The 22,652-nt window shown below is 46.3% G+C and overlaps 1 protein-coding gene across 1 annotated transcript in view; it reads right to left on the reverse strand.

The window, feature by feature from the left end:
- Positions 1–172: 172 nt before the first annotated feature.
- The window catches only part of LOC149432320 (KICSTOR complex protein SZT2-like), a gene marked incomplete at its 3' end in the record, with an annotated part of 65,687 nt that continues 43,207 nt past the window's right edge, over positions 173–22,652 (reverse strand). Inside the window, exons 20-26 of the mRNA XM_089665248.1 lie at positions 19,171–19,285; positions 14,144–14,260; positions 13,190–13,381; positions 12,906–13,006; positions 9,109–9,291; positions 3,365–3,497; positions 173–362 (exon numbers count right to left, since the gene is read on the reverse strand). Coding sequence (XP_089521374.1) covers positions 173–362; positions 3,365–3,497; positions 9,109–9,291; positions 12,906–13,006; positions 13,190–13,381; positions 14,144–14,260; positions 19,171–19,285 — 1,031 coding nt within the window. The remainder of the gene's footprint in view (positions 363–3,364; positions 3,498–9,108; positions 9,292–12,905; positions 13,007–13,189; positions 13,382–14,143; positions 14,261–19,170; positions 19,286–22,652) is intronic.

Consider the following 22,652-nt stretch of genomic DNA (forward strand, 5'->3'; position numbering starts at 1 on the left):
TAAGCAGTGAGAAGGGATAAAGATGGCAGACCCGGATCCTGACTTGTTAAACAAGTCATCTCTTATATTTCTGTTCTGATGGATTCCCTTAACAAATGACCCGTCATGCACATTATCTATGTGGATTATTAAAATACTGACCAGCAGTTTGGATCGTGGAAACTGAACTGACCTGAAGAAGATGTCACAGCAGAGCCTCTGTTGCCTGGGGCTGACCAGCTGCTCCCGTAATGCCTCCAGCGAGCAGTTATATACGTAGACTGGACAGCGCAGCCGGCGGCTCGAGCTCATATCCTGCAGGGAAGACTGACGGCTGAAGGAAATGTGCATCTCTCTCTTGTGTTCAGCTTCCTGCCCATTGCCTGGTTGGACAAAAATGAGAAGATGATACAGGTAAGGGAACTAGTTGCCTTCAGCAGCCTCAGAGCAAAAGTCCTATCGGGTCGGACATTTCCACTGCATTGGAGTTACATTGGTGTTTGATCTGAATCCTGTTAGTCTTCTTGTATGTCGGTGATTGTATGAAAAACTCAGAAGGAACTTAACCCCTTGATGCTGACATAACACAAATATGCGGCCTCACAGAACTGGGCATTTTTCCATGGGGACGCATATTTGCGTACCTGTCTTTGTGCTGGGAGTGCGGCGCGCGGCGCGCTCCAGCACAAAGACCACGGTGTCACTGAGAGCACCAGGTCCCGTTCTAACGATCAGGACCTGGGACTCCCGATTCCGGGTCACATGATCACTCTGGGAGCATCTGATTGACTATCACAGTGATCAGTCACTGTACAGCTCGGACAGATAGTTTTCTTTTTCCCTTTATGAATGGAGGAGAGAGATATATTGTATCTCTGTAACTCCTGGCATAGAGGGAAAACAATGTTTGATTTTTGTTTTTTACAAAAAGATAAATAATAAAAAATAAAGAAAAAATACCTAGATCAAAGTTTGATCTAGCCCAGTGCCAGTGTAAGTGTTTGGGTCAAAGTCAGGGTCAAAGCTCAGGATTTAACAAAAAAAAATTGGTATCAGTGTCAGTGTGTATTAGGTAACAAAGACAAAAACAAAAATGTGCACTATTGTTTCTGGGCTGTACTATGGGGACAAACAAATAACATACACATACCGTATTTTTCGCTCCATAAGACGCACTTTTTTCCCCCAAAAAAGGGGGGAAAATGTCAGTGTGTCTTATGGAGCGAATATAAAGCGGCCGGTCCGGTATTTTTGCCGCCACCATGTCAGACCTGCAGGGCCTTACCTGTTCCTCGCTCCAGCGCTGCACAGTCTTTCCGCGCTGGCTTCTTTGACAGCCGGGTGCCCACTGCGCATGCGCTGCGCTTTGTGAATGCGCCAGTGTTTTCTGGGACACATGACCGGTCCCAGAAGGCGCCGGGCCATTGACAAAGCGCAGCGCTTCTCGCGCATTTGCAGCGGGCACCCGGCTGTCACAGAAGCCGGCGCAGGAAAAAGAGGGAAAGACAAGTCCGCGGAAGTGGGAGCGGGTACCTGTCAAATTCAGGTACCCGCTCCCCCTCCCTCCCCAAAGGTCAGCAGTCTCTGGTCATCCCCTGTACTGTGTCCGCAGTCTCTGGTCATCCCCTGTACTGTGTCCGCAGTCTCTGGTCATCCCCTGTACTGTGTCCGCAGTCTCCGGTCATCCCCTGTACTGTGTCCGCAGTCTCTCGTCATCCCCTGTACTGTGTCCGCAGTCTCTCGTCATCCCCTGTACTGTGTCCGCAGTCTCTCGTCATCCCCTGTACTGTGTCCGCAGTCTCTCGTCATCCCCTGTACTGTGTCCGCAGTCTCTCGTCATCCCCTGTACTGTGTCCGCAGTCTCTCGTCATCCCCTGTACTGTGTCCGCAGTCTCTCGTCATCCCCTGTACTGTGTCCGCAGTCTCTCGTCATCCCCTGTACTGTGTCCGCAGTCTCTGGTCATCCCCTGTACTGTGTCCGCAGTCTCTGGTCATCCCCTGTACTGTGTCCGCAGTCTCTGGTCATCCCCTGTACTGTGTCCGCAGTCTCTGGTCATCCCCTGTACTGTGTCCGCAGTCTCTGGTCATCCCCTGTACTGTGTCCGCAGTCTCTGGTCATCCCCTGTACTGTGTCCGCAGTCTCTGGTCATCTCCTGTACTGTGTCCGCAGTCTCTGGTCATCTCCTGTACCGTGTCCGCAGTCTCTGGTCATCTCCTGTACTATGTCCACAGTCTCTGGTCATCTCCTGTACTGTGTCTGCAGTCTCTGGTCATCTCCTGTACTGTCCGCAGTCTCTGGTCATCTCCTGGACTGTGGCCGTAGTCTCTGGTCATCTCCTGGACTGTGTCCGTAGTCTCTGGTCATCTCCTGTACTATGTCCGCAGTCTCTGGTCATCTCCTGTACTATCCGTAGTCTCTGGTCATCTCCTGTACTATGTCCGCAGTCTCTGGTCATCTCCTGTACTATGTCCGCAGTCTCTGGTCATCTCCTGTACTATCCGTAGTCTCTGGTCATCTCCTGTACTATGTCCGCAGTCTCTGGTCATCTCCTGTACTGTGTCTGCAGTCTCTGGTCATCTCCTGTACTATGTCTGCAGTCTCTGGTCATCTCCTGTACTATGTCCGCAGTCTCAACCGAAAAATACGGTAGATAGTATCGCTGCGATCGTCAAGAGCTGGAGTTTATTTTTGGATTGTTTCTTTGGTGGGTAGGTTTATGGTAGCAACAAGAAACACACAGCTAAATAAAAAAAACATGATTTTTATTTCTACTATTTTGGGCCAGTTTTCCTTTGATAATAAAAAAAAAAAAAAAAAAATGAAAGCCCATTGTGTCCCTGAAAAAAAAACGCGATATAAATCCACCCGGATGTACAAAGTAGTTGTGATGATATGTACGGTTTTTACTAAACAGGTCAACATTGTAAAAACTGAGCATAGGCATTTAGATATGTTTTCTCATTAGGCGTGAAGGGGTTAAACAAACATTGCAACCCTGTGTCTCTCATACCCAACAATATTTTGAGCCATAAGCAGAGCCATACAAAGCAGTGTGCAGGAAACTGACAGGGGGACAGATCTGAGTTGTTTCATACACAGGTATCGGATATATTCGCCAATCAGCAGGTGCCGGCGAGTAATCGCCGGCCGGGATCTGGTAATTGACAGTCGAGGCCATGAATGGCGGTGCACGCCCCTTCTACCCAGAACTGTATATCTACGTGATTTTGCGCACACGCGTTTCCCTGTAGCAGTATTTCTGCTATAGGGAAGCGTGGAACCGGTTCATTGAATATGGAATATCTATCTGGATTTCAGCTTAAAATTTAAGCAATTGTATGCCTTTTTTTATTTTTTGCCCAGCACATGGTCAGTGTCATTTACCTGTTGCAGGGGTGATGCTCAGTGTGGGAACCACAGCTCCTGATGGAAGGGTCTCTGATTGAAAAGAGTTACACAATGAGCTTCCGTCTGTGGACAAAGAGAGGTCTGGAGAGGTCATCAACTTCTGGGACATCTAGAGAAGAAAAAAAAGAAAAGGAAAAATAAAGATCAATAATATATGTTACTAGCACGAAACAATGCAAAAATCATGTTGCAGCTATACTATAAGGTCAGCAGTTTTAGAACAGCCTCCATTTACATTTCTGGAGGAATTTCTGCACATTGTCAGAAAAAGTAACATTGATCAGGTCAAGTACTGATGTTGGAAGAAAAAGGACCTGCCTCAGAATTGGGGTTCCAATCCATCCCAAAAGTGTCCAATATAGTTGAGGTCAGGGCTCTGTGTAGGACACTGGAGATCTTCCACACCAAGGAGGAAACAGATAAGGGCTTTCTCCAAGAATCACAAACTGTCTTACAGCAGAACTAAAACCCCAGAAAACCACTTCCCTCCACCTTCCAGCAATGAGATGGTTACATCCCCCACCAGCCAATGTCATCCTCTCAGCATTTTGATTGCCTTGTGGAAAAATTAAATAGTTACACAGTTAGTCTGGCTAAAAAAAAGACAAAAATATCCATCCAGTTTCAACCATAAAATTGAATATATATATATACACATATACATACACACGATCCTACACCCACAGTTGATCCAGAGGAAGGCAAAAAAAAAACCAACAAAGCACGATCCAATTTGCTCCTGCAGGGGAAAAAAATTCCTTCCTGATCCCCCGAGAGGCAATCGGATATTCCCCTGGATCAACTTTCCCTATAAATATTATATCCAGTTATATTTCTGTGTATCCAAGAAAACAATCCAGGGACTTTCCTACAGCAATCCACTGAGCTGGCCACAACCAACTCTGGAGGGAGTCTATTCCATTCTCACAGCTCTTACTGTGAAGAAACCTTTCCATGTTTGTAAATTAAATCTCTTTTCCTCCAGATTTAAAGAGCGCCCCCTTGTCCTCTGTGATGACCTCAGGGGGGAATAACTACACCGAGTTCACTATATGACCCACTGATGTATTTATACATGGAGATCATATCCCCCCTTATGTATTACACATGGAGATCATATCCCCCCCTTATGTATTACACATGGAGATCATATCCCCCCCTTATGTATTACACATGGAGATCATATCCCCCCCCTTATGTATTACACATGGAGATCATATCCCCCCCTTATGTATTACACATGGAGATCATATCCCCCCCCTTATGTATTACACATGGAGATCATATCCCCCCCTTATGTATTACACTTGGAGATCATATCCCCCCCCTTATGTATTATACATGGAGATCATATCCCCCCCTTATGTATTATACATGGAGATCATATCCCCCCCTTATGTATTATACATGGAGATCATATCCCTCTTATGTATTATACATGGAGATCATATCCCCCCCTTATGTATTATACATGGAGATCATATCCCCCCTTATGTATTATACATGGTGATCATATCCCCCCTTATGTATTATACATGGAGATTCATATCCCCCCCTTATGTATTATACATGGAGATCATATCCCCCCCTTATGTATTATACATGGGAGATCATATCCCCCCTTAATCTCCTCTTCTCAGTAGAGAATACATTCAGTTCCTCTAATCTTTTCCTCATAGCTGATCTCCTCCATGCCTCGTATCAGTTTGGTTGCCCTTCTCTGTACTTTCTCCAGTTCCCCAATGTTCTTTTTGTGATTTGGTGCCAAAAAAACTGAAACTGCATATTCCAGATGAGGTCTCACTAATGATTTTGTTACCGGGGGGCAGGGGTGTATTTACCGCAAGGCAAACAAGGCATTTGCCTAGGGTGGCATATTTCAGGGGGGGCAGCACTGCCCCTCGGAAGAAGGGGACACACGCAGCATGGGGACCTGGTGGGTTCCGAGAGAGGCTGCGGATTTTCATGACGGTGTATGCACAGCCTGACTCTCGTTCCTGGGGACGTAAAGAGCTGTGAAGGTGAGTGTCTCTCTCTTGCCATGGGGGATGGTGGGCTGCTGTTTTGGGGGCAGTGGTAGTGGAAGACTCTCTCGGGTGGGGGGCAGGGTGTTGTTGGCCAATGTCAGGCTCTCTCTGCAGGGGCTGCCGATTTTTGTGTTGCCTAGGGCAGCACAAAACCTAAATACACCACTCACTTTAGAGCCCGCAGCTTGGCATTGCTGCCAATATTAAGCTTGTGATCTACTAGAAACTCCCAGATCCTTCTCCACCATTGACCCCCCCAGATCCTTCTCCACCATTGACCCCCCCAGATCCTTCTCCACCATTGACCCCCCCCAGATCCTTCACCACTGACCCCCCCCATTTTGTACCCCCCCCCCCCACCAGTATGTATGATTTCATGCAGATTCTTAGCCCCCAAGTGTAGAACCTTACATTTATCAACATTAAACCCTCATTGGGCCCCCATAGTCCCCCCAATCACACAGAGCATTGAGGTCGGCTTGTAAGTTGGAGACATCCTGTAAGGACGTTATTCCCGGCACAGCTTGGTGTCATCTGCAAAGGACTGGAATGGGATTTTATAATCTCAGACCCCCATATTGTTTATAAATATATTAAAAAAGTAAGGGTTCCAACACTGAATCTTGGGGTACCCCACTAATCACACTGAGCCTTGGGGTACCCCACTAATAACACTGAGCCTTGGGGTACCCCACTAATCACACTGAGCCTTGGGGTACCCCACTAACACTGAACCTTGGGGTACACCACTGACACCCCTAGACCATTCAGAGTATGAATCATTAACCACTACTCTCTGAATACAAACCTTTTAGCCAGTTTTCTATCCATCTACATACAGAAGTCCAAGTATTTCCCACGTCCCACCGCCACCCCCACTGTCCAAGCATACCACGTCCACCATCATCCCTCTGTCCAAGCATACCATGTTCACCGCCACCACTCTGTCAAAGCATACCATGTTCACCGCCACCCCTCTGTCCAAGTATACCACGTCCACATCCACCCCTCTATCCAAGTATACCACGTCCACCGCCATCCCTCTGTCCAAGTATGCCACGCTCACCACCACCCCTCTGTCCAAGCATACCACATCCACCCTTCTGTACAAGTATACCATGTCCACCCCTCTGTCCAAGTATACCCCGTACACAGCCACCCCTCTGTCCAAGTATACCACGTCCACCACCACCCCTCTGTCCAAGGTTTTGCTCACTTCCTCATAAAAAGAAATCAGATTAGTTTGACAGCTTCTGTCTTTCATGATTCCATGCTGTCTGTTGCTTAAAATATTTTTTTCCAGCAAGAACTCCTCTCTGTGGTCTTTTATTAAACTCTCCAGTATCTTCCCAACTATAGAAGTTACACTAACAGGTCTGTAATTACTTGGGAAAGATTTTGATCCCTTTTTAAATATTGGCCCCACATTGGCCTTCCACCAATCCAGTGGTACTATGCCAGTCATTAAAGGAGTTCCTAAAAATTAGAAACAACGGCTGTGAAATGACAGAGCTGAATTCTTTAGGGCGTGTGTGTGCAGCAGAAAATGCTCCTCGGTCCTACCTGTTCTTCGGTCCAGCAGCGTCCTCATCACCTCATCTTCTTTGTCTTCTTTAGTGTTGGCACCCGGCTATAACAGCTTCACAGCCGGGTGCCCACTGCGCATGCGTGAGAAGCACTGCGCATTGTCAATGGCCCCATAGTCTTCTCTGACCTGTCACATGTCCCAGAAGACTACGGGGAGAGAGGCCATCGCCGCAGAAGTGGGAGCGGGTACCTGTCAAATTCGGGTACCCGCCCCCCCATTCCACAATGTCCGCAGTCTCTGGTCATCCCCTGTACTACGTCCGCAGTCTCTGGTCATCCCCTGTACTACGTCCGCAGTCTCTGGTCATCCCCTGCACTACGTCCGCAGTCTCTGGTCATCCCCTGCACTACGTCCGCAGTCTCTGGTCATCCCCTGCACTACGTCCGCAGTCTCTGGTCATCCCCTGCACTACGTCCGCAGTCTCTGGTCATCCCCTGCACTACGTCCGCAGTCTCTGGTCATCCCCTGCACTACGTCCGCAGTCTCTGGTCATCCCCTGCACTACGTCCGCAGTCTCTGGTCATCCCCTGCACTACGTCCGCAGTCTCTGGTCATCCCCTGCACTACGTCCGCAGTCTCTGGTCATCCCCTGCACTACGTCCGCAGTCTCTGGTCATCCCCTGCACTACGTCCGCAGTCTCTGGTCATCCCCTGCACTACGTCCGCAGTCTCTGGTCATCCCCTGCACTACGTCCGCAGTCTCTGGTCATCCCCTGCACTACGTCCGCAGTCTCTGGTCATCCCCTGCACTACGTCCGCAGTCTCTGGTCATCCCCTGCACTACGTCCGCAGTCTCTGGTCATCCCCTGCACTACGTCCGCAGTCTCTGGTCATCCCCTGCACTACGTCCGCAGTCTCTGGTCATCCCCTGCACTACGTCCGCAGTCTCTGGTCATCCCCTGCACTACGTCCGCAGTCTCTGGTCATCCCCTGCACTACGTCCGCAGTCTCTGGTCATCCCCTGCACTACGTCCGCAGTCTCTGGTCATCCCCTGCACTACGTCCGCAGTCTCTGGTCATCCCCTGCACTACGTCCGCAGTCTCTGGTCATCCCCTGCACTACGTCCGCAGTCTCTGGTCATCCCCTGCACTACGTCCGCAGTCTCTGGTCATCCCCTGCACTACGTCCGCAGTCTCTGGTCATCCCCTGCACTACGTCCGCAGTCTCTGGTCATCCCCTGCACTACGTCCGCAGTCTCTGGTCATCCCCTGCACTACGTCCGCAGTCTCTGGTCATCCCCTGCACTACGTCCGCAGTCTCTGGTCATCCCCTGCACTACGTCCGCAGTCTCTGGTCATCCCCTGCACTACGTCCGCAGTCTCTGGTCATCCCCTGCACTACGTCCGCAGTCTCTGGTCATCCCCTGCACTACGTCCGCAGTCTCTGGTCATCCCCTGCACTACGTCCGCAGTCTCTGGTCATCCCCTGCACTACGTCCGCAGTCTCTGGTCATCTCCTGCACTACGTCCGCAGTCTCTGGTCATCTCCTGCACTACGTCCGCAGTCTCTGGTCATCTCCTGCACTACGTCCGCAGTCTCTGGTCATCTCCTGCACTACGTCCGCAGTCTCTGGTCATCTCCTGCACTACGTCCGCAGTCTCTGGTCATCTCCTGCACTACGTCCGCAGTCTCTGGTCATCTCCTGCACTACGTCCGCAGTCTCTGGTCATCTCCTGCACTACGTCCGCAGTCTCTGGTCATCTCCTGCACTACGTCCGCAGTCTCTGGTCATCTCCTGCACTACGTCCGCAGTCTCTGGTCATCTCCTGTACTGTGTCCGCAGTCTCTGGTCATCTCCTGCACTCGGTCCGCAGTCTCTGGTCATCTCCTGCACTCGGTCCGCAGTCTCTGGTCATCTCCTGCACTACGTCCGCAGTCTCTGGTCATCTCCTGCACTACGTCCGCAGTCTCTGGTCATCTCCTGCACTACGTCCGCAGTCTCTGGTCATCTCCTGTACTATGTCTGCAGTCCATTGGTTCAGAATTTTTTTTTCTTGTTCTACCCCTCGAAAACCTAGGTGCGTCTTAAGGAGCGAAAAATACGGTGTTTGTGTGTGTGTACATATACACACACACATATATATTATATGACAGACAGACATACACGCATAATATTTAAAGCATCATACCACATAATACAATTTTTGGACATACCAGAAAAAGTGGCTGGAAGGAAGGTCAACAGAAGGTGTTGCGGGTTCACTAGTCGAGCGTAGCACCTCCACTGGGGCCCCGCTCCATTGGTTAAAGTTCTGCCATCATCTGTCTCTTCTGTTGGACAGGGACTCTAAAATAAAAACAAAAAAACAGACTTACCAACAAGTATGTAAGGTAAATGCCTGCCTGTTTAGATACACAAAGACTGGACAGATTAGGCTGCTCATGTCACATAGTATTTGTACAATTCTCTTTAGATTTACTAAGACTGTATGGTGATCCTAGGACTATAAAAGATATGCAACTTAAAGCTGTATTCGTTTTTTGGGGTTTTTTTTTTTTTTTTTTTTAAGAGGATCTATAGTGGTTAGGATCAATTTAATTATTAATATTATATATAAATAGACCTTGTCACCTTGCAGGTATAAAGTTGTTGTTTTTTTTCCATCTGTGTCCCAAGGGGTAAATTTCCCTTCACTTCCTGTCCCATACCCAAAACAGGAAGTGAGAGGAAATCCCTCCAAAGTGAGGGAATCCCAGAGTGTCACCAGAACTAGCATCTCCATTGAAAGATTCCCCCTCTATTAGTGTTCTGAAGCCAACCGTAAACATGGGATTTTCCTTTCACTTTCAATGATAACATAAATTGGACAAATAGAGAAGGTGAAACTCGGTTATAAGAACACAGACAGCAATAAAAACTGACAGGGGTTCTAATTCCTCCCCACCCTGTCCAAAACTAAAAAAAGAAAACCGTTTTGCCTTTAGTTACACTTTACCCACTTCAATACTGGGCACTTTCATCCTATTCATGCCCAGACCAATTTTGACAACTGCGCGGTCATGCAACACTGTACCCATATGAAATGTTTATCTTTTTCTAATGTTAATCTTAGTTCTAATGGCACGCCGCCCGCACTGAAAAACGCAACTCTACTGGGAACCGAGGATCCGGCGCGGGCTGCATTTTCAGAAGTGCAGGGACTTCTCCCCTGCGTGTCACGGGCCACAGGAGTCCATTCAAATGAATGGGCTCTTGTGCCGAGCAAAACGCGGACCGCACGGCCGCATAGGTGTGAACCGGGACTAAGAGCTGTTACCTCTATAATTACTGAACTGAAATGTCCCTCAAGGTATTTGTTAAGTGATCTGTCTGCTTTCTAACAAATCCCCTTTGACAGACAATGATCTGTCATTACATGGTGACAGCTCTGTGTCCTCCACGGTCACCTTGTGTAAACATGACAAGTGACACGGTACGAGGAACTCATGCAAATACATACATGCAAATTCCAACCTGTGCAGAACTCAATGTAACAGAATATGTTATACTTCGCACACAAACAAATAAAGTGCTGTAGAAGAATCCAAGCCTGCAGTGATAGGACACATGGATTCCAGCTATAGTATGAACCAGTTTTATGAGCATTGCTCTATGGCAGGGTGTCCAAACTATGGCCCTCCAGCTGTTGAAGTACTACAAGTCCCACCATGCCTCTGCCTCTGGGAGTCTTGCCTGTGGATGTCAGAGACTTGCAAGGCCTCATGGGACTTGTAGTTCAACTCCTGGAGTGCCGTAGTTTGGACACCCCTGCTCTATAGGAACATTACCTGTCACATTCTGCTGCATTTAAATACTAAAAAAAAGGCCAAGGCTAAAAAAAGCAAGCAATGCTCCTTAAAGCAGATCTAAACCTCAACACTAAAATCTCAAACAATCTTTAACATCTTAATGTGAAATTCCAGCCTAACACTAGCAAGGTTTAAAAATGTCCCCTGCCCCCTCCTGCTACCTATATTTTCTACCTTGTGTAAATAAAATGTATATATCTTACCTATTTTCAGCCCACTCTGGACCATTAACATGATCCCCTGTGTCAGTGAGTGACAGCTGCAGGGGAGAAGAGAGGGCACATGACAATGGCTGGGAATTCTAGGAGCGGAGACGTCACCCATAGGCTGCAATGTCCCAACTGTTGCCGGCTCTCCCTCCTCTCTCCCCTGCAGCCACCAGTGGATGACACAGAAAATCAGTACTCCCTCCTCTCCCCTGCAGCCACCAGTGGATGACACAGAAGAGCAGCACTCCCCCTCTCCCCTTGCAGCTACCAGTGGCTGTCACGGAGGATAAGCACTCCCTTCTCTCACCTTGCAGCTACCAGTGGATGACACAGAAGAGCAGCACTCCCCCTCTCCCCTGCAGCCACCAGTGGCTGAAAAAGAAGATAAGCACTCCCTCCTCTCCCCTTGCAGCTACCAGTGGATGACACTGAACATCAGCACTCCCTCCTCTCCCCTGCTGCCACCAGTGGAGGACAAAGAAGATCAGCACACCCTCCTCTCCCTTTGCAGCTACAAGTGGCTGAAAAAGAAGATCAGCACTCCCTCCTCTCCCCTGCAGCCACCAGTGGAGGACAAAGAAGATCAGCACTCCCTCCTCTCCTCTGCAGCCACCAGTGGAGGACAAAGAAGATCAGCACTCCATCCTCTCCCCTGCAGCTACCAGTGGCTGTCACAGAGGATCAGCACTCCCTCCTCTCCCCTGCAGCCACCAGTGGCTGACCAAGAAGATCAGCACTCCCTCCTCTCCCCTGCAGCCACCAGTGGATGACACAAGAGCAGCACTCCCTCCTCTCCCCTGCAGCCACCAGTGGCTGACACAGAAGAGCAGCACTCCCTCCTCTCCCCTTGCAGCTACCAGTGGATGACACAGCATACACACAGTTGTTTTTGTACACAGATTAGAAAGCATAGTTAGCGGGAGGTGGGGGGGGGGCGGGTGTTGGCTTAGCATTTTTAAACATACTTCGTGTTAGGCAGGAATTTTACTCTAAAGTAGAACCTTTACCTATAAAAACAATGTTCTTTAGCAAGGAACATACATCCACATTAATAGTTGTGCCATCAAAATGAATGTGTGCTGTAAATTGCCTCCAGCATTTTTCCTATTTCTTATTGCTGGAGGCGGCCATTTTGCTGAAGCCCAGAACCCCTGAGCAGTAGTAAATCTTGAAGCCATCAGCAAATCGGCCTCTACACCACAGGTGTCAAACTGGCGGCCCTCCAGCTGTTGCCAAACTACAATTCCCATGAGGCACTGCAAGACTGGCAGTTACAAGCATGACTCCCAAAGGCAGAGGCAGGATGGGACTTGTAGTTTCACGACAAAGAACCAGCAAACACAAATGCTCCTGCGCTTGGGGATGGACTCGATGCTACAACCACATTAAGAATGTCCTGGAACATGCACACCTTGCTGCCCTCAAACGGACCGGGGAAATCCAAATATACTGAATGAGGAAAGACAAAACAGAGGGCGCACAGGCCTAGGGCATGACCATAAAAAATGTTTAATAAAAAAAAAAGCACTTATTCCTAATGTTTTTCTAAAGTTCCACTTCAATGTTTTTTTAAAAACAGTTTTGAATCTTTCAAAATCTACAGTTTTCATTCAAAAATCCCCGGTGATACTGATGTGAAGGCTATTGTTGTAGCACCTCCGTTAATTGGGTGACAACCATCTCCCAATTGTACTTTTGCACTGTCACCCTGAAACGCGCCTCATGGTGGAGACCGCAAGTGAACGTGCCAACACATTACTCAGCAGACCCGATCCTTCCCTCTGTTACAAAAATCAAGAAAGGAGCAAAGTGCCCCAAAGATCCCTGCTGGTTCCGGCTCTCAGGCAGTTTGTGCAACATTAAGCGACTAGCCGCTTCTACGGTCAAGCAATTCTAGCATTACCTGTAAGGTGCTGGCAGAGTTGGCAGCCTCTCGTTGACCATTCTGATGTAAGGGGATGGAGTCCAAAGTCTCTGAAGTGGATGATTGTCTCACGGGCTCCTCTGTAAATAAAAAAGCACAATTCAGCCTTTAGGGGAATAAGGAAAAAATATGGACCCCTTGCGCCTAACCTGTGGCCCTTGGACCTCAGAAGTCTGTGAAATGTGAACCGCGTCCCCCAATTTATAGACAGCCACTAGAGGGGAAAGAACCACGTAAAGTAGTACAGAAAGGACGTGACCTACCTCTGTCACAGGAGAAAGGAGCAGGATGTCCGTCACGGTCACGCTGGAGAACCTGCTCCATGAATGTTTGGTGGTCCTGCTCATAGAGAGGGATCTCCTGATCATTGATGTCACTCTGCAGACAGCTGTGAAACAGGCTAAGCAGCAGATCATTGGGCAGAGACAAGTCCGGTAACGCATTGTCACTCTCAGCTGTAGGGGAGACAAATGTAACAAGAATCTATCAGGTACTCAGAGATGTTGCTGTACTGTCCTCAGCTCCTCAACTATAACCATGTACACTTGGGCAACCTGTGCATGAAAGTATATGGAAAGGTGCAGGGATGCACCGATACCCTTTTTTGCTGGGCGAATACAAGTACCAATACTTTCAGTCAAGTGCTTGCCGATACCGAGTGCAAAATGCATGGACGCAAATTGCACCGCAAAGCATAGCATGCGATTTGAAAAGGAATGCAATTCCTGTCCAAATCGCATGCAGTTTCCCCACTGCTCCTGTGTGATCTCAGGCTTGTCATGTCACAGTTCACACAGGAGTGGTGCGGGAAACCTCCCTGCGTGGATACCATGCTGTCACAGAAGGAAGAGCTGAAATCCCTGCTGCTTTCTCTGCTCTCAGTGCAGGGATAACAGGATGTGCTAGACAGCTTTTGATTAGTTAGCACTGTTCTGGTGCTGACCAATCAGAAGACATCTAGTCCATACTGTCATCCCTGCAAAGAGAGGAAAGAAAGCCGCTTCACAGGTCTGGGGATCAAAAATCCTGCTTTTGAGGGATGGTGCCTGCCTTCAAATTCAAGAGAGCCCTCCTTTCAGGTCAACTTTAAAAAAGAAAATGCGTACACCAATAAATTTACACCAGCTAAGGTTTCCTTGTATGTGTGGGTTGTCTTTCCACAAATCTGGTGAAATATAAGTGATCCTGTGAGTTAAAACAATGATGCCCCACATTACCCCGGCTCAGCGTCAGGAAGAACAGTTCAATTTGTTGGCATTTGGGTAGCAACTTCATCAGATCAAAGTGGAACGGCACCTCCCGAATGCACAGGCCGCTGCCACTCTCCCCCGATTCTAGAAGTAATGAAGAAAAGATGATTACATTGCAGTAAGGAATCTGTCAAGAACTTAATTTCTGACTCACTTTTAATAAAAAATTTAAAAAGGTGTAAAAAAAAAAAAAAAAGTGTGTGCGCGCGCACGCACGCACGCACGCACGCACACCCCTTTTTTTGAAAAGAAAGATTTTATTCAGTATCTCAAGAATTTCCGCTGTGATGGCCTAGGCCAGTGATGGCGAACCCGTGGCACGCGTGCCACAGCTGGTCATCTCCTGTACTGTGTCCGCAGTCTCTGGTCATCTCCTGTACTGTGTCCGCAGTCTCTGGTCATCTCCTGTACTGTGTCCGCAGTCTCTGGTCATCTCCTGTACTGTGTCCGCAGTCTCTGGTCATCTCCTGTACTGTGTCCGCAGTCTCTGGTCATCTCCTGTACTGTCCGCAGTCTCTGGTCATCTCCTGTACTGTCCGCAGTCTCTGGTCATCCCTGTACTGTGTCCGCAGTTCTGGTCATCCCTGTACTGTGTCCGCAGTTCTGGTCATCCCTGTACTGTGTCCGCAGTCTCTGGTCATCCCTGTACTGTCCGCAGTTCTGGTCATCCCTGTACTGTCCGCAGTCTCTGGTCATCTCCTGTACTGTGTCCGCAGTCTCTGGTCATCCCTGTACTGTGTCCGCAGTCTCTGGTCATCCCTGTACTGTGTCCGCAGTCTCTGGTCATCCCTGTACTGTGTCCGCAGTCTCTGGTCATCCCTGTACTGTGTCCGCAGTCTCTGGTCATCCCTGTACTGTTAATTAGTTTGCACTACTGTACGAGTTGTTTTTTCTAAACCGAAAGCTCGATATTCAGGTTTCATTGCAGTGTTGGCACTTTGAAAGAAATAAGTTGGTTTTGGGTTGCAGTTTGGGCACTCGGGCTCAAAAAGGTTCGCCATCACTGGCCTAGGCAAATCGGAAGCAGAAGTTGTCCTCCCCCCCCCCCCCCCCCTCCCTCCCTGTAGTCTTCTGTGACACGTCTCAGAAGACTACGGGGCCATTCAAAAATAGCAGCGCTTCACGCGCGTGCGCAGTGCACACCCGTCTATGAAGCCGCAAGCTGTCACAGCCGGGTGCCCACACTGACGATGTCAGTGTCAGGGAGAGAAGACGGCCGGTGAAACCAGCCCTGGTGAGGACACCGCTGGACCGAGGGACAGGTAAGTGTCTGTATTTTAAGAGTCAGCAGCTACAGTTATTGTAGCTGCTATTTATTTTTCAGGTGGAACTCCGCTTTAAGTGATGTTTGGATTTACATAGCTGGATGTTATTCAGCCCCTAGAGGGAACATATGGCTGGAGTCTTAGATTTATTAATACAATGGAGACGTGTCGCTAGTGACGTTTATTTCTGTTCTTGAAGACCGTTAAGCTTTAAGATTTTGATATTAAAAAGGTAAGGCCTTCATAAGGGAAGGTAGTTTTATATCACCATCAGTATTTCTTTGATCTATATGGGGATCATATTAGTCTCACCCAACTATTGTATAGTAGGCCCTGGAAAGGGTTGTTGAAACTGCACTGTTCCATGATTGAGTTCCCCCCACCCCCCACAGGCCCGGCAGGAGTTTGTCAGACACACACATTGTCGCACATGTGAATACAAGGTAACATACAGTGGGGATGGAAAGTTTGGGCACCCCAGCTAAAAATTTGTATTAATGTGCATAAAGAAGCCAAGGAAAGATGGAAAAATCTCCAAAAGGCATCAAATTACAGATTAGACATTCTTATAATATGTCAATAAAAGTTAGATTTTATTTCCATCATTTACACTTTCAAAATAACAGAAAACAAAAAAAAATGGCGTCTGCAAAAGTTTGGGCACCCTGCAGAGTTAATATCTTGTACTGCCCCCTTTGGCAAGTATCACAGCTTGTAAACACTTTTTGTAGCCAGCCAAGAGTCTTTCAATTCTTGTTTGAGGTATCTTTGCCCATTCTTCCTTACAAAAGTCTTCCGGTTCTTTGAGATTTCTGGGCTGTCTGTCACGCACGGCTCTTTTAAGGTCTATCCATAGATTTTCAATGATGTTGAGGTCAGGAGATTGTGAAGGCCATGGCAAAACCTTCAGTTTACGCCTCTTGATGTAATCCCCCGTGGATTTCGAGGTGTGATTAGGATCATTATCCATTTGTAGAAGCCATCCTCTCTTTAACTTCAGCTTTTTCACAGATGGCATCAAGTTACCATCCAAAATTTGCTGAAATTTTATTGATTCCATTTTTCCTTCTACTTGTGAGATGTTCCCTGTGCCACTGGCTGCAACACAACCCCAAAGCATGATTGATCCAACCCCATGCTTAACAGTTGGACAGAGGTTCTTTTCATTCAATTCTGTGCCCCTTCTTCTCCAAACGTACCTTTGCTCATTCCGGCCAAAAAGTTCAATTTTAACCTCATCGGTCCACAGAACTTGTTTCCAAAATGCATCCGGCTTGTCTATATGTTCATTTGCAGAGTTCAAACGATGATTTTTGTGGTGAGGACGTAGAAGAGGTTTTCTTCTGATGACTCTTCCATGAAGACCATATTTGTACAAGTATCTCTTTATAGTGGAATAGTGTACCACAACTCCAGTGTCTGACAGATCTTTCTGGAGGGATCGTGCAGTCAAACGTGGGTTTTGAACTGTATTTCTCACAATCCTGCGAGCTGTTCTGTCTGATATTTTTCTTGGTCTTCCAGATCTTGCTTTAACTTCCACTGTTCCTGATGACTGCCATTTCTTAATTACATTCCGAACAGAGGATATTGACATCTGAAAACGCTTTGCTATCTTCTTCTAGCCTTCTCCAGCTTTGTGAGCGTCAACTATTTTCAGTTTCAGTTTTCTAGACAACTGCTTAGAAGAACCCATGGTGCTGATTGTTGGGGCAAGGTCAGATGAGTCTGGACATTTAAAACCTTTGAGATTGACATCACCTGGTCTTCCCAGACGATGATTGAGAACAATCCATGACACTGGCAGGTCTCAGCGTTGCAAAGGGGGCAGTGCAGGCTATAAATTCTGCAGGGTGCCCAAACTTTTGCAGACGCCATTTTTTTGGTTTTCTGTTATTTTGAAAGTGTAAATGATGGAAATAAAATCTAACTTTTGTTGACATATTATAAGAATGTCTAATCTGTAATTTGAAGCCTTTTGGAGATTTTTCCATCTTTCCTTGGCTTCTTTATGCACATTAATACAAATTTTTAGCTGGGGTGCCCAAACTTTCGATCCCCACTGTACATATTTGTATATTATTATAGATTTTTTTTTTTCACCTACCTTTCCGAGTTTGCTTTACGGTTCAGAGTTGGTAATATCCAATTGATGTTAATTAGAATAACTATGTCCACGTTTTAAAATTGTTATTATTATATCATGTTTATTATATAATCTCACCAACTAAAAACATTCTGTCCCAGTTTGTTTATAACAAGATCCAAGGCCCTGAGGAAGAGGTTCTCCCGCGAAATGCGCCGGCCGTTCAAAATTAGGATCTCATGTACAGATATATGGTTATATTTCAAGCGAAACGATTTATTTTAAAAGCCTTTTATAATATATATGTACATGGTAACAATAAAACACTTTATTCATTGATATTCTCTTTGGTACTATACCTGTAGATTTACAGTCCCAAATCATGAATACCACGGTCATATGCCAAATATAGGAATGGTACCTCCCAGAAGGAATATTAACCCCAGACTTGCCCACCACATATGCTCTTTGACTTTATTCATTAAAGTTCATGTGCGTGTAAAGGCAGGTGTCCCAATACTTTTGGCAATATAATATATTTTATATATATCTATCTAGCTCTCTCACAGAAGTGAGTACATCCCTCACATTTACTGTGAAACACTGAAGCAAGGCATGATCCTCTCCCTTTGGAGACTGGGCCGCAGGGCAGTATTCCAACATAATGACCCCAAAGACACCTCCAAGACCACCACTGCCTTGCTAAAGAAGATGAGGGTAAAGGTGATGGAGTGGCCAAGCATGTCTCCAGACCTGAATCCTATTGAGCATCTGTGGGGCCTCCTCAAATGGAAGGTGGAGGAGCGCAAGGTCTCTAACATCCACCAGCTCCAGGATGTTGTCATGGAGGAGTGGAAGAGGACTCCAGTGGCAACCTGTGAAGCTCTGGTGACCTCCATGCCCAAGTGGGTTAAGGCAGTGCTGGAAAATAATGGCGGCCACACAAAATATTGACACTTTGGGCCCAATTTAGACCTTGTCACTTAGGGGCGGAGTCACTTTTGTTGGCAGCGGTTTAGACATTAATGGCGGTGTGTTGAGTTACTTTGAGGGGACAGCAAATTTCCATGTTATACAAGCTGTACACTGACTACGTCACATTGTAGCAATGTGTCATTTCTACAGTGTTGTCACATGAAAAGATAGAATCAAATGTTTACAAAAATGTGAGGGGGGGACTCACTTCTGGGAGGAGAGAGAGAGAGAGAGAGAGAGAGAGAGAGAGAGAGAGAGAGAGAGAGAGAGAGAGAGAGAGAGAGAGAGAGAGAGAGAGAGAGAGAGAGAGAGAGAGAGAGAGAGAGAGAGAGAGAGAGAGAGAGAGAGAGAGAGAGAGAGAGAATGAATACAGTCCGTGAGATACCATGTGTGTATGTATATATATATATTAAAGATCTTGCAGAACACTGCTGACTCAGTAGCGATACAAATTATTGGATGGCCTGCTCTGCTGTAAATTAGGTTTAGGGAGCGCAAATTACTTGCCTTGTCCCGAGCACGGACAACCCCCCACTACGCTAAAAAAAAAACAAAAAAAAAAACAAAAACTAGCTCCCACCTTTTATAGCTGGATGCTAGATTGAAAGCAAAAATTTGTCAAGCCCTGTTTTATGGAATTTGCATCAAAGTGATTTTGATCTGCCCACCTGTGCGCTCCGCTTTAGTCAGGATTGGAGATCCGCCATCTTTGTTCTGGCAGAGCTGTACGATGTACTCAAATGTTAACATGATGTTGATGCAGCTCTGATCTCTGGGAAACAACTGCAAGAAAGAAAGTTTGTCAAAGTCTGCAACAGGCAGACATCCTTTGTCATGGAGTGCAGTTCTATATTGTATATGGCATGGCTGAAAGGTTACCACACCAATAGCTGAGTCAGTCTCACATAGTTACAGGGAAATTGCCATTTCAATACCTTTTTTTTTTTTAACCACTTCCTGTCCAGACACTTCCCCCCCCCCTTCCAGTCCGGACACTTTCCCCCCCCCCTTCCAGTCCGGACACTTTCCCCCCCCCCCCCCCCCCCTCCTGTCCAGGCCAATTTTCAGCTTTCAGCGCTATCACACTTTCAATGACAATTGCGCGGTCATGCAACACTGTATCCATATGAATTTTTTTTTTGAGACAGAAAACTTTATTTTGGTGGTATTTATTCACCGTTGGGATTTTTATTTTTTATGTAAATGAAAAACTCCAAAAATTTTGAAGAAAAGTGCTTTTCTTATAAAATTTTGGAAATAATCTTTCATCATAAATCTTGGCCAAAATGTATTCCGTTATCTTTTTAGTAAAAAAAAAAAAAAAAAAATAAGCCAAATTAGTTTATAACCAAACATTTTGTTTACATTTTTTTTTTATATTAGGTTTGTTTTTTTTTTTTTACATACTGTCACCCTAGCACGGGTGTCGGCAACCCGCGGCTCCAGACCCGCTTTCGGCTCTTTTTCACCTTTGCTGCTGCTCTTCTGTGTGCCGGGCGCCCGCTCCCCTCCCTCCTCTCGGGCGGCCGCCCCAAAGTCAGCAATTATCAAACTAGCCCAGCAATTATCAAACTACGGCCCGGCGGACCTTTTAATCCGGCCCGTGGAGCGTGGCAAACATTGGCTGTCAGGATGTAGGCGGGGCAGCGTGACGAACTCCTCTCCTCTCACAGTCCGCCCTGAAGACCGGAACGGCGCGGGAACACGGCGAGAGGAACGCGCGGAGCAAAGGTAAGTGAATTGACACAATATGGGGAATGAATTACTATAGGGGGGATGAATTACTATATGGGGGATTAATTACTATGTGGGGGATTAATTACTATGTGGGGGATGAATTACTGTATGGGGGATGAATTACTGTATGGGGGATGAATTACTATGGGGGATGAATTACTATATGGGGATGAATTACTATATGGGGGATGAATTACTATATGGGGGATGAATTACTATATGGGGGATGAATTACTATATGGGGGATGAATTACTATATGGGGGATGAATTACTATATGGGGGATGAATTACTATGGGGGATGAATTACTATATGGGGGATGAATTACTATGGGGGATGAATTACTATGGGGGATGAATTACTATGGGGGATGAATTACTATATGGGGGATGAATTACTATATGGGGGATGTATTTTCAGTTTTAAAAATGTTTCTCTCAAAATAAATTTCAATCGTGGTTTTGGCGAGATTTGGCTCAGTTGAAAAAAAAGGTTGCCCACCACTGACCTAAGGCTATGATTGTGATTATGACGATACACTGTGGCCCTGATTAACCCTTTGCTTACTGGGCCCTTAAACCCCCTTCATGACCAGAGCGCTTTTCGCAATATATGCAGTGTCGGATTTGTTTTAAATGTTGCAATGGTTTTGCGGCTCCCAGTCTTTTTTTCCCTCTCGGAAACGGGTCCAAGTGGCTCTTTATGTCTTAAAGGTTGCAGACCCCTGCCCTAGCAGTACAGTGTCACCATGGTGACACTGTACTACTTGTAGGGGGTGATGAAGATCATTTTTTTTTTTCTACAGTGATTGCTTTTACACCCATATAGGATGTAAAAGCAATCATTTCTCTTTGTCTCTGGCTGCATTCTTGCAGCCACTGAGAAATACTGAGTGAGCTGTGATTGGTCACAGATTGTCACATGGTACAAGGCAGTTGTGAATGGCCCTCTACCATGTGACCTCTGTGATCATTCACAGATTTCACACGTACTAAGCAATGATGTCACAAGTGACATCTTGCTTACTACTTTGCATGTGATCACTGACTGGCCAATCAGTGATCACATGATCTGGATCCCGTCCGACGATCGGTGTTTCACTGTGTCCGGAGGAGACAGCGGGCACCGGATTGTGGTGCTGTGCACTAGAAATGGCGGGTGCCGTTTATGAACGGCAACCCGCCCCTGGAGTGCCACCGTCCTGCCGTTTATAAACAGCAGGCGGACGGCAAGTGGTTAATCTGCAGTCATTAAGTAGGCAGCACAGTGGCGTAAGTGGTTACCACTTCTGTCTAGCAGCACCAGGGTCGTCTGTTTGAATCCCAAACACGGCACTACCTGCCTGGAGTTTGCATGTTCTCTATGCTTACATGGATTTCCTCCGGTTTCCTCCCACACTCCAAAGACATGCTGGTAGGTTAACCGGCTCCTATCTAAATTGGCCCTAGTATGTGTATGTTAGGGACATTAGATTCCAAGTTCCTTGAGGGCCTAGGCGATCGGAAGCAGAAGTTGTCGTCCCTTGCCTCTCTCCCCTTAGTCTTCTTAGACACGTGACAGGTCCCAGAAGAGTACGGGGCCATTCACAAAGCACACAGCTTCTTGCACATGCGCAGTGGGCACCCCAAGCGGTCACAGTCGGGTGCCCACACTGATGATGCCGACGCCAGGGAGAGAAAATGGCCGGTGAAACCAGCGGTTGTGAGGATGTCGCAGGACCGAGGGACAGGTGTCTGTATTTTGAAAGTCAGCAGCTACAGGCACACAAGTATAAAAATGTATAAAACATAAAATCTGACATTAGTCTGACAGACCAGGAATGAGGTGTGGAGGGGCTACACAGAGAGCACATTTATTGAAGAGATTGTAAGCTCCCAGGATCAGGGCCCTCCTATCCCTCTTGTATTGAACTGTATTGTTGTTGTATTGTCTCCCGTTATATTGTAAAGCGCTGAGCAAACTGTTGGCGCCATAAATCCTGTATAATAATAATAATAATAATATATAAATCCTGTATAATAATAATATATAAATCCAGTATAATAATAATATAATAATAATAATATATAAATCCTGTATAATAATAATAATAATAATAATAATAAATCCTGTATAATAATAATAATATATAAATCCTGTATAATAATAATAATAAAAATATATAAATCCTGTATAATAATAATAATAATAATAATAATAATAATAATAAATAATAATATATAAATCCTGTATAATATATAAATCCTGTATAATAATAATAATAAATATATAAATCCTGTATAATAATAATATATAAATCCTGTATAATAATAATAATAATAATAATAATAAATCCTGTATAATAATAATAATAATAATATATAAATCCTGTATAATAATAATAATAATAATAATAATAATAATAATAAATCCT

The sequence above is a fragment of the Staurois parvus genome, unplaced genomic scaffold, assembly GCF_062004578.1.
Source record: "Staurois parvus isolate SC_StPar_1 unplaced genomic scaffold, SC_StPar_1.0 ptg002161l, whole genome shotgun sequence".
Taxonomy (NCBI): Eukaryota; Metazoa; Chordata; class Amphibia; order Anura; family Ranidae; genus Staurois; species Staurois parvus.